This window comes from Haemaphysalis longicornis, unplaced genomic scaffold (genome assembly GCF_048455015.1).
Source record: "Haemaphysalis longicornis isolate Haplotype H1 unplaced genomic scaffold, Haemaphysalis longicornis Haplotype H1 scaffold_10, whole genome shotgun sequence".
NCBI classification, from domain to species: domain Eukaryota; kingdom Metazoa; phylum Arthropoda; class Arachnida; order Ixodida; family Ixodidae; genus Haemaphysalis; species Haemaphysalis longicornis.
This window is the reverse complement of record NW_027526204.1, coordinates 17,372,167-17,384,926: the sequence shown is the minus strand read 5'-3', so window position 1 is coordinate 17,384,926 and position 12,760 is coordinate 17,372,167. Positions and strand designations below refer to the sequence as shown.

Sequence of the window (12,760 nt, the reverse complement as noted above, 5' to 3'; positions counted from 1 at the left end):
GTCTGCCTAAGCACTGAATGCTTGTTGGCTTTTCAGGCCGTTATTGTAACCATACACAAAAAAGAATAAGCAAACTCAGAAACTTGAACATGACAAATACTTCTCGCTAGAAAATCACATATCATAATTATGCAGTCCAACACAACATAACCAGAAAAAAAACACTTCTAGACAACCAAAATATATACTTACTTATACTTACTTAAATATATATGTTTCCTGAGACGCAATACTCTCGAATTTCATCTAACATTTTCCTTTGTGTTTTATATCGCATAGATGGTTTCGGAGAGCCATATAAATTCTGGCAAGTAATATTTTCTCATTATTTCTCGTAATTTCTACAGACTCGCCGCTTCACAAACCTTTTTGTGTTTTTAGCATTCTACTTTTCCCTGGTTGCAGAAACTGGTTGTAGAAATAATACCGTTTTAGTACCCCGTACCCATATAGCGGGCGCACCTGAAGTACACCTGAATAAGAGTACTTTTTGTCTATTTTTGCGCCTTGAAACTTTCTCTTGTAGGCAATGAATTCACTATTCTGTTAATTATTTATTTGTACGTTGTTTATAAAAATCTGAGCAGCAACCATACAAGGTAACTCCATAATTTCAAATCCCTTCCGCCAGTTTTTTATGAATTGTTTGTCTTAATTTCATTGGCGCCTGCCGTCTCAAGTTGTGAATCATAGCTGCTATACCCGTTAATTTCTTTCATACAAACCAGACGAGATTATTTCACGTTAGGTGTTGGTCAAAGACGAGGTCTAAATATTTTACTTGTGGGCCTAATGCAAGGGACCTACATTTAGAAGAGCTGCTTGAGATATATGCAAATAAATAGCCTCTTCCCGACAAGCAACTTTGTGTAGCTTTGTAAAGCGCACCATATTCGTTTTTTTGTCAACTTACGAAAATTGAATTTTGTTTGAAGCAGTCCATGACTTTGTGACTGCCATTTTGAAAAATATTTGTTCCGCAGTAGTAGTTGGTGATTTTCAGAAATAGAGCCGCGTCGGCTTTATACTGGAATGCGCTCAAGTTGAGTGGGAGTAGACGAAAATCGGTAACACATATATTGACAAGTATGGGGCCTAGTGTGCTGCCCCGAGGCACTCCCCACTGTATTTCTTCCCCTCGCCTCCATGGAGTTTTACGCATTGAAATCGTTGTGAGAAATAACTCTTGAAGAACTTAAGAAACTGCCCACGAAACCGCAAAGACCAGAGGTTAACAAAGTCAATTTATGGTTTACTGTATTGAATGCTTTCGATAGGTCTAAAGATGACACTAATACGGATTCGTTATTTTCAATAGATGCGTTAAAGAGGACCGAAACTTGTTGTTAAGTGGAGAGGTGTTTTGGTTTTTTGGGAATCGAACCTGCACAGGGTTATTTAGGTAGCACTTTTTGCAAAACGGTTGCATTATAGACGCTGTATGCCTCTCAATTACATGACACAACCCTTAACATATGCAATCGGTGTGTAGTTAGCGAGTTCCTTTTTTCGCGTGTCATATCGGTTTTTTAATAGAACGTTCTATTTGTTTGCGTACGTTTTTGTTTGAAGTATTTCATTCAGAATATTTAAAAGCCCGTGTTTTAATCCGTTCATGTGGCGCAACAAGGCCCTCAAGCGAATGTGGTCAAATCCGGGTGGTTTAAACGTTGTCACTCCGTGAACGGTGTTGCAAAGCTCTGCTTAGGTACTAAGTTCGCTACTCTGCTTCGGTACTAACATACGCTGTGTTGGCGCACGCGCGTAGTGGCTTGCACTCTTCCGTTCGCGTTCTATCTTTGTCCCACTTTTCCACTAATGCCTCAGCGGCTTGTATCAACCTGTCGTAAAATTTATTGCACAACGCAGGCATATTTGCTTTGGAAAAGTTCTTTCTTACGGTGTCATCTATGGTCACTTGTTTAACTCTTCCCATTATTTAGTTAGTCATCTTCAACGTTTTCTAGCATGTTATGTTCAAAAAATTGGGACAAGTTGGATTTCCTTTGAGCCTGGCGAATTTCGGCTGTTACGGTATTCGGCAAAGTCCAAGACTATCGCCTAATTTATGTATCCTGTGGTTGTTTCCGATATCTTTGCCTAGCTTTATCTTTGAAATAGCAAAGCAATTTTATCAGTTGTGATTCATCGGTTGTTAAAGAGTGAATGTTTTATTTTACACATCTACTCGAGCATTCTTAAATTTCACGAAAAACTTCAGGTTCTTAAGTGTACAAGCTTAGGTGATCCAGGGCCAGCAAATGTGTTCCAGTTAGTCTCACGTAAGTAGGGATCCATTTTTTGTCGTCTAAAATATTAATTGTTAAATGATCAGCCTTTTAACCTATTTCTACAAAAAAAAAGATTGCTAGTGCTATCAACTAATGGTGGGCCAATGTTACCCTTATGACTGCAGACTAATGTATTTGCTCCGTTCTACGAGTTATACTCTATGCATGACCTGGTTATTTGATCCTTTAAGTACTCTTTCATTGTGTGGTGATTAATGATCACTGAAAGCTTGAATTCCGATAAAAGAAACTTGGCGCAGTTTATTGCTGCAGTTTTTTACTCTTCTATAACAGTTAATAGCAGTGTCTCTCATTATAGGCTTCGTATCATTCGTATGCCGCTTTACCATTTGTTTAAGTTCACCCAAAAATATCTTCATGATCATGTTGGATGGCCTGTCAATTGCCCATATCGTGTTCGTTACATTTTTATTACTACTAGATATCAGCAATGCCTCTGCATGCTCAAATTTTAGTTGAGTTGAACCTAACAGCCAGTTCTGCTTTACGAATGCGAAAGTTCCGCCACCCCTTCGTTTTTCTCGACACAGCAGCGCTCTCGAATAAGCCTTCAGCGCCTTTGAATAAGAACGAAAACTGTCGTTTGGCGTGAATGTTCACTTTAGTCAAAGCTATTACGCGGACAGCAATCTTGCTTTCATTCAAATGCGAGCATAGCTGATCTTTTTTTTAATATAGATTTGAATATTAATGTTTATTATGGTGTCGTCTACCTGATGAGAGCGCTCAAACACCACAGATTGGAGACAGTCCTCCCATTCATAAAGTTAATCAAAACAGGTCATTAGACAAGTTTTGCTGAATACTTTTCAGTCGCTTCAGTTGCTCCATCGATTTTCTGCAGGAAATGTTTGTTGTTTCTTATCAGCACAAACTTGTAGTTTTCTTGCATGCCAACTTGCCGGCATTGCCAATAGAGCTGTTAATGCGCTGTTAAGTTTTCATTTATGAAGCTTTTTTTTGTCCTAAGTGTCTGTTTCTTTCATAACCATAGGTTGAATTTTTCTGGATCTCTGAAGCGAAAAATGATAGCTGGAATTTTATGTTGCTTCGCGTTGAGCTTGTGTATCGCTTTGACCAATTGCTTTTCCGGTGCCTTTTTTTCCGGTTGATGGCTAAGATGGAGAAGAACCTCGTGTAAATCCTCTTTTGACGGCTGGGCAACACCGTGTATATTAACGTTGTTTCGCCTAAAGCATTCCTCAACATTGTGGACAATAGCTTTTAGTTGCGCTATTCCGCCTCTTTTTCCGGAAGTTTGCTGAAACGTCGTCCGTTCGTTTCACTATACGAGGTTTGGATATATTTATTATGCTGACCAAGCGACGTATTCTGAAGGCAGCACGCGCACCAATCAGTTCTACCACCCAAGAACTTTCACGGGCGCTTGTCTCGTGTCTCCGTAACATCCTGAGTGTTAGGGGTAGAGATGGAGTTTGATTGTTTCCCCTTTCTTGTCTATAAAGGTACTGCTGCCACCCTTCGTTTCATGGCCCGTTGAGCTGACCTACGTTTTCCTAGCAGTCGGGTAATGAGGTTCCACTTCAGTTATCACCGGCAGCGCGAAATATATTGTGTCAATCAGCTGAGTAATAGAAGTAGCTTACTTTTTATTGTTTCGGAGAGCTTGCCCAGTGAACCTCAGTTTAGACTGATTCTGCCCCTCATTTCTTTCTCCAGGTTTGGAGTAGGACTGACATACCGTGCAAAGCATTTATACCCTTCTACTACTTTTAGCCTTGCGTTACCTAAGCTGAAAAGCGCGCTTTCGCCATGCATATTTGCATTACTCTAGAATTATCCATATTTACTTGTAACAGGACGGTCAAGCTTTGTGACTAATTTTTTAAGGCTTCATGAACGTGCTCTGCCGGCTCACGGAGCAAGAGAATGTCGTCTGAAAACCTCTGGTAGTTAAACTATTCCCCGTTTATCCGACCTTCTTCGTTAAAATAGTCAGACGGCTTCCTACCCTCTCCAGACACCGTGTGAACAATTTGGTGATATGTTATCTTGATGTCGTACTCCCTTTCTAACTGGAACATGTAGCTTTCCTTCTGAATGATTATCCTGCTCGTACTTCCCTTATGTATGTCGTCTAAGAATCCTATATAGGTTTCTACTATGTTCCGGTGTTTCAATGCTGTAAGTATGCCACCTGTCTCACCAGGCCAACAAGGGACGAGGGTCTAGTCGATAACTACCATGTGAACACATAGTTACAGTAAAAACTGCACGAATGGACGGGACGGATGAAGAAGGACAACAAGGCAGGCGCCGACTCACAACTAATTTATTGGAAAAAAGCATACGCACTTATATTCCCTTACGCGCACATGCGCACAGTGGAATCCGTGTAATTACAAGAAAGGCTCGTTTAAAAATTCACATTCACTGCAATGCAAAGAAAGGGACGCTTCGCTAACGCAGTTATCGCTGTTTTAGATGCGACTTCATCTCATTCACTCGCCTTGTCCATGCATGCGAGCATCCCTTAATCCATCCGGCGTCATCGTCGTTGTCCGCGCCAGCTGCGCATGCGCTCTCCGCCGCTCTCACCGCAGCGTTATTTGCGCGTTAGCGCTTGCTCCTTGCAATGCCAGCTGTGCGTCGGCGCGCGCTAGCGCTCGATTAACGCATGCGCATGCGCTGCTCTCTCTCTTTCCCCTCACCGTTATGCGGCGGTATACAGCGCGGTACCTGCGCTGCTCCGCTTCGTCGTTCCAGCGCCGGTGCTCCGGTGTCCAACGCTGATTTCAATCAAGCCTGCTATCGTGATGGTCGGCGCAACCGCAACAAGCACCGGCCAGCCCAATAACAGAACTGCTAGCACCACCGACGATGAGGCTGCAAAGCGACGTGCACGGGATGCGGGAACCCCGTAGTAGACGGAAATGCATCGTACCCGTTCATGGCACGTTTCACGCAATCGGAGAATCAACCCAACGGACACCCCGAGGGAATCCCACGATGCGTCGCATCTACACAGGGTTTTCCCGAGGGGAGGTCGGCGTAATTTTCCCGTATATAAAAGGCCTCTATCAGTTTTCTTGCCACCTTTCCTTGCTTCATCCAAGCAATTTGGTTTGATCCACTTGCTGCTTGCAGGGCTTGTTTGCACAGTTCTTGCAGTGGTGTGGAAGGTGCGAGCCCGTTCCATCCTTTATCGGCAAGTGTTGTTCTTTTAGCCGGTCTTCAAACAGCAACCAGTTTGGCCAATGCATACCTTCCGGAACGTAGGCGGAATCATGAATAAGACCCCAGTTGCACAATCCACGTACGGTGTAGTATGTGCCTTCAGGCAGCCTTTTTTGTTGCCCTATCCTCTCATGATCTTTGTGCACAGAGTAGCTAAGTTCCGGAGGGCATAGAAGACTACCAGCACTCTGTGCCTGTTGGCTACATTTTCCAGGATCTGTGCCACTCTATGGACATACGGTACAACCACCGGGTTCTTACGCTTAGGCGGTCCGTCGTGTGTGTGGCCCTGCCCTTCACCTTCTGTAGCAACGACATGGCCACCACTGTCAACCCGACCACAGGAAAACCAGCCGTCTGAAGTCTGGCCACCTCAGCGACGAAGCACTCTTGCACCCTGTAATGGCATGTCTTCGTCATAGCACCTTGAAGGCAAGAGCACGCGATGGCCCTTTTTCTGAAGACCTGTCCGCACTCTCTGGAGGTACAACCAACAAACGTTGGCTCATAAAAGCGTAAGGTTAATATCTAAAAACTGCAGGCAGTCATTGTGAGGCACTTCATGGGTGAAAGATAGACCTTTCCCCAATCGTCGAAACTCAGCTAAAATCTCGTTAGTAGCGTCCAGGTTAGGTAATACCGGTGATGCCTAAAAATCAGGAAATAATCGACATATCAAGAAACTTTAAGTACTTTCCCTTCGTCAAGGTCACGCTCTAGATGCCGATCAATACTGGCCAAGAAAATGTCACATATACTGGCCAAGGAGATTCCACACGTACTTGTAAGTGAAAAAATGAAATTTTAGATGAACAGCACAAATGCATAAACTGGCACAAACGTATCAACAAAAGCAAAAAGGGGAAGCACAATTCGCCACACTATCAACAACTACATAATTAGTGCTCAAAAGTCCCCCTTCTTAACTTGCTCTAGCCATGCACACCTCTTCTCCCCTCTACGCCCTAGGTAAGTGGGCATGCCCTACAAGGAGGGTAAAGGGCACTTCTCTAGCGTGGACGGCGATATCCGGTTGAGCGAAACGGCTGGACGAAACGGGCGGCGATCTAGCTGACAGCGAGTTTGATGGCGCGTGCTGGTTGCTCATTCAGAGGTCCCCTTACTAAACTTGAGGCCAGCGGAGTGAAGTCGCTCGTGCTCTGCGACTTAACTTCGCAGCATCACCAAGCGATCACCAACAGGTACCGTTCAACACCGCGCTTGCTCGCTCCTTGTCGTCCTGTTTAGCTCGCGGTTTGCCTTGTTGGTTGGTTGGTGCCAAGAGAATGGCTCATATCCACTCAGAAGGATTGGCAAGGAAAAGGGCGCTAACTGAGAAAAAAAAGCTTGTCTCGGGAATAAAAGAAATATAATGAATGCACTCGACGTATTTGTTTACGAAAAAAACGTATGTAAACGGCCATGAAAAGGATAATAAGAAGACTGCCGAAAATGAGGTACGGCATCAGAGAGGACATACCAACTTTAAAATCAACACCAATGAATAAGGAAACGATAGAAAGGAGGACAGCCGTGAAAAGTATGTAAAGAATAAAGCAAGAAGATACGGCAGTAGAGAAGAGGCAGTGAGTGGGTAGGCGGTTAGTACTGCCACTGCCATGCTTTAAATCACCCGTTCTTTAATTTGGGTATGGGCAAACTATTCTTTCAGTTCTGTATCAACATGCCTCACTATTCACCACATGAAAAGTACTGCTGAGGTGCTCACCGCATCAAATACTTTTGCGTGGACTATGAATGCCCTTTAAAGGAACTTACACTCCGCCGATTTTTGATCTCTTCATTGATGAAAACTGTGTAATAAATGGCTCGCTATCCTTTTATATACGCAGCATGGGCCCTCGGTTGTTCGAAATCTAGGCTGTCACTCAATGCGTCACCTATTACCTCGGTAAATAACAGTATTAGTATAACCAAGATTAGGCTGTTTGGTCTGTATTCCAATACAGTTCTTGGTATCTCTCTTGTGGTGAATCAGAGTTAGGATGGTGTTTTTACAAGCTATTCGCGCCTTTAAAGTCCCTAGGTTTTCTAAAAATAGTGCACCAAGATTTTATAGTACACCTGCTGTCTGGTTTAATTTATTCAGAGTCATGCTGCAGCTTTTCTCTTTTTTTATTTCCTTGAGTGCCTTTCCTTATCGCTCTTTAGTTATTTGTGAGATCTCACAAGGTGAACTTTTAACCCCACTAGCGTACGTTGGCGTCAAATGGGTAGCGTACATCCTGGAAATGAGTGCTTTTGGTAGCTTTATTGTACTATCCCTGTTGTTCGTAAGGTAACCCTGTAAGTCCTCCAGTGCTAAATTTCTGGCTTCTTGTTAGCGCTTTAAGTCTTAGCGCAGCCGTCCGCGTTTGGCCTGTTGTTGTGTGGTTGTTGGCACAAACCAATTTATTTTCCCAATTTATTTCGCCAAATATATTCCCCAATTTATTTTCATCCACCGTCCTCGAAGATTTCGTGATCCTACTTTTCACAATAGGTTTTGTTGTTTTTAGGCGTAGTTTACCAGGTGGTTTCTAAATTACTCTTCTCTTACAGCTGCAGCTTACACGGCGATTATCTTTGATATGTTGTGTTTTACTCATTCAACGTTTATTATACGCGTTTTTGGTTCCAGATGACCGGTTGTATTTCATTCTTTTAGTTGCAGTGGTCGATTGCTATTGTACTCGAGTTTATTTCTTTATTTTATAGGCTTTGTTGAGTGTATAGCACTTCGCATTATTTATTCTATTCCTATATAACATGCAATATAATCCACGTGGTGTTTGTCTTCTTTCAATAATTTTTGATGAGCAAATTTTTTTTCTTGTAAAGATTGTTGCTTACAATGTTATAAATCAGATAGTTTTGCTTTGTACAAGAGATGACCGGAGTTTGCTGCATTTTCCTGCTGTGTATTTTGTAACATCAATCTTTTCTTCAATATTTCGGCAACTAAGACGAAGTGAAATAAATGCTCAATATAATATGCCCCTCACCGCTCACATCATTGTCTGCGATTAAAAGGGAGAATTCCTGCGGAAATGTTTTTCTAAATCTCCGGCGTCCTGTCACGGACCCTATGTTGGTTTCGTTGTTTTCACTACATCCATTTTTTGCCTTTGCATTCCACATTTCGTGCGCACGTTACCATTTTGTGATTACTGATAGACCGGCCTACACCTCCACTTCTCCCACAAACCTGGATTGCAACGTACAGTACCGTCAATATTTTAATGCGAACCGTAGAGAATTTTTACGTACCTTTTCTATTCCTTTGTTGTTATTCGATTAGGTGCTCTTTTTCGGATTATTTCCATTTCATTTTTTGTTTTTGTTTCCATACCTTCACATGTGTTTACGACCTTCACGATATTTCTCTCAAAACCGAGGAGTCCGCCTGCTCGGATATTCTGGCCCCTTACTCCAATGTTTCCCATTGACCTCCCTCCCTCCTGATTTAACCTACGTTATAGTTAGTCCCCACCACAATTATAATCCGCGTTGTTGCGTTATTAATTCCTTATTCCAATTTCTCTGATACAGTATCGGCGACCTCACCAGCGTAGCTGGCTGTTCGTACGTAAGTTCGTGCCATTTTGAAACCTGCATCATTAGTTCAACTTGGTCAGAACGAGTCGCTTCTTTCTAATAACATTGAAGGATTCGTCTTCATGGCACTGTATCTCTCTGTGAATCAACAATCCCTTCCCGTGCTCTCTTTTACTTGCGGTACACAGTATTACACAGTATGGACGCTACTCTATTCCGTGAAGCTTCTGTCGTTCGAACCTGGCTTAGTCCTATTGTATACCACTTTGTGTCCGAGAACTCCTATGGTGGCACATCTAAGGTTTCCTTGCAAGAGAGAGTTCGACACTCAACGTGGCCAAGTTCAAGTTATGGGTTGCCCGACCGAACGAAGAAGTTCTGAGCACCCTCGTTGAGGTGTCGGTTGCCTGACTGCCGCTGTCGTCCCCTAAATGTCAGCATTTGGGGGCTCAGGGCCGAGACGTATGGGGTTCAGTCATGCCAGGTGGGTGTTGGCCTGGTACACAACCACGGTTGCCAGATAACTCTCTACTGGCCTCTTATGATCCGGAGTTCCATTACTAAAAAAGTGCTAGCGTCGGTGGACCGACACACTAGACATCGTAAATGTGATTGGCTTTTTCCCACTTATCCAGTTCTTTCTGTACCACTTTTTCGATTTCCGTTCCCCCTTCGGAAACTAGTGCCAACAGGGAAGGAGGCTGATTATGGTGGTCGGTAAATGGAACAGCCTGTGCCGGTCGCGTTGTCTCACAGTGAGCATACGGGCAAACATAACAGAGACCGGTCAAGAGTAGGAATACTACACGGTGGTAAGTAGGGACAGTAATTTTGTGAGAACTTGAGTGGCAAATTACTTGTGGGAACCAGCCGTCATGCCGTTTTTAAAAACGGGTGTTTGGTCTATAAAATCATTGGGTTTATTTTTAGTTCTGTCATTTATGACATCACATCACTTTCTGATGTTAAACACCCCGTAAAGGAGTATATTACGTCCCATTTATGGATCGGAAAGTGCCCTAAACTAGCCTTGATCTTCTCGTTATAGAACCTTCACATCTAAGGTGCCTTTCGTCCGGCCTTTACAGTTGCTGAAAGGCTTTCTTCCACCAACACGAGCAATGGATCTGGATTCCTTGCGTGCACACGCCGCCAGCCTCGTTCGTGAAGCGAGCCTGTGCCCTCTGTCCTGCGAAGTGTTCCACACGTCAGCAGTCATGAAAAAGACCGTCGAAGAAGCGGCTGGTACGTGAGCGATACGGCCGCTGTTTGCCTTCAGCATTCGCAAAAAAGAGCGACTTTAGGATAAGTTCATTAGCACATACGACAAAATATATCGGACCATGAAAAAACCAACCATCAAAGGGCGAAAAACCAAATTTGCTTCATTTAAGGTGGACTGAGCAGCCGTAAGATAATACACGTTTCTTCATTGATTGATTGTGAGGTTTAACGCAGCTGTTAAACAAGCAATGAGGTACGTCGTAGTGTAGGTTCCCGTATTAATTCTGATCATGCGGGGGTCATTGACGTGCTCCGCAATCTTTAAAAGATGGGTGCTTTCGCCTTTCGCCACCAGCAGAAAAGTGGCCGCTGGGGCCGGGAATTGATCCCGTGTCCTCAGCAGCACAACGCCTTACCCACTGAGCCAACGCGGCGGGTTCAAACAAACGCACATGCACGTTGATGGCGGCGTCGCCTGAAGGTATTATTTCTTTACTTCTTTGTTACCTCGAAACTAGCTGCGTCATAAATTACGGAAGATATGACACCTAAATGCATGCACCAGAAAGTTTACCTACGTCAAGCTGCTTGGTATTTAAGAAAAAGCTAACCAGTACCCACCTACTCTGCGGCAGCAGTTTGATAACAGAAATATTACAGACGATCTCCTGATCTGTGACGGAGAACTGAACAACAGCGCACTTCGCAGTACTCCACGCATAGGACCACGAATAATCCTGGGGAAGTGGTTGAATGACAGAACACCGATGGCGATTTTACTGTTTCCGGAAGAGCCGTAGCTCGCGAACAATGGGTTGGAGAAGAGGAAATCGCTGGCAGCCACCGCACCAGCGTGAATTGTGTATTTCTGCTACATCAGCTTTTGATATTTTAATTGCAACCAATATCTGGCTTTTATGTGGTGCTTGTCGGCGCACAAGTTGTACAGTTTACGGGGACAAGCAACTCCCTAAATACTGGCCTGTGAACTTGGAAGTGTGCCGCCATATGCCACGTCAGCAAGTCGATGGGACGAGAGCTAGGAGTGAAGTGGCACTCCCCAACGCACTATTCTCCTAGGCTTGCAGAAAAATCGGCGAGGCACACTAAAAAAAAAGTTCGAAAATCTAGACTTCATTCTCGTTAAGTGATTAGAATTGTTATGACCCATTACAGCGTCTATTTAAGACTATATAACGCCAGAATAACCACTTAATATTCAAATATGAGTGGTATCACCCGCAGAAGCCCCAATTGAGCTATGGGGCTCGGCCATCGAGCATGGAATTCAGACCATCTGCAGATCTGTAACGTGTGTCCTGATCTCGACACACGAGCGTTTTCACTTCGCGCCTTCAGAAAAACTGCCGCCCCCACCAGATGTGATTATTCTGGGAAACGAAATTTGCTTGAGCTTTTCAAAGATTTGTTTCGGCACCATGTTCCGTAAAACTGGTTTTTCTCACACCATCGGCGCAACTTTGGAGCCTTTCATGCACGTGCAAGAATTACGAAATATTTACGCTTACGTAAATGAGGGAGTAATACGTTTTCCAATGTACTTATGCTTTCTCCGCAGATACCTTCACTTCTTCAAACGCCATCCTTCCACTAGTAGGCGACGACGAAAAGGCTGAGCTCCGACAGTTTATATACGACTTCATTGACGACTTACTAAAAAGAACTTCTGGGCGGCGTTTCAAGGGACGGCAAATGGTCGGCATCCACGCTTATAAGCCATGCAACTGACCATGGAGACTTGCGAAAATACCGCGTATCTACTACGCCCGCATCAGTCATGATACACAATTGTGCAATTATGATTAGTTTTGAGGAACGAAGTGGTGTTTTTTGTTTAGGGTTATATGCTTAGTGGCCTGTTTGTAAGTGGCTAAAATGTTGTCTTTTTATACAGAAAATTTTCGCTAAACATTTCCTGTACTCTTACCGGAGTTCGAAGGTAAAAATCGAGCTTCCGCGTGCGCTGCTTGCTGCTAGCAATAAATCTTGCTTTACTATACTGATTTTGTCAGTCTTATTTGCTCGCTAGCAAAGGTCACCATTGCACTTATAAAGATCGAGTGGGAAAGGATACAATTACATTGATAAAGTACGAATCTTGATGTATTATGATCACAAAGCCGCAATATTCCTGTGTTGAAATTCTTATATTTTTCTCTCTGTTTTATGTCACTGCCCTTACCTAAATTTAAATGTTTCGTATAAGACACCTTTCGGGGTCGATCAGTACTATCACAAAATAGCAGTACTGTTAAAACGTGATGTAACGAACCCCATGCGTAACGAATTTCTTTATTTAACGAAGTCTTTCAAATGCCCATTTCCACCTTCATTGAAGCCTGTGTTAGCCACCTCTATACAACGAAGGTGTTGCGTCGGTTAACTTGGATGCAACGAATTCTCTACGCTGATGAATCAAGGTTTCTTGTCGTTTTTCTGAAAAATAG

The 12,760-nt window shown here is 43.5% G+C and overlaps 1 protein-coding gene across 1 annotated transcript in view; it reads left to right on the top strand.

Moving 5' to 3' along the window:
• Positions 1 to 12,202, top strand: part of LOC144157626 (uncharacterized) — a 42,082-nt gene extending 29,880 nt beyond the window's left edge. Inside the window, exons 3-4 of the mRNA XM_077688449.1 lie at positions 10,157 to 10,313; positions 11,872 to 12,202. Coding sequence (XP_077544575.1) covers positions 10,157 to 10,313; positions 11,872 to 12,041 — 327 coding nt within the window. The 3' untranslated portion in view covers positions 12,042 to 12,202. The remainder of the gene's footprint in view (positions 1 to 10,156; positions 10,314 to 11,871) is intronic.
• Positions 12,203 to 12,760: the final 558 nt, after the last annotated feature.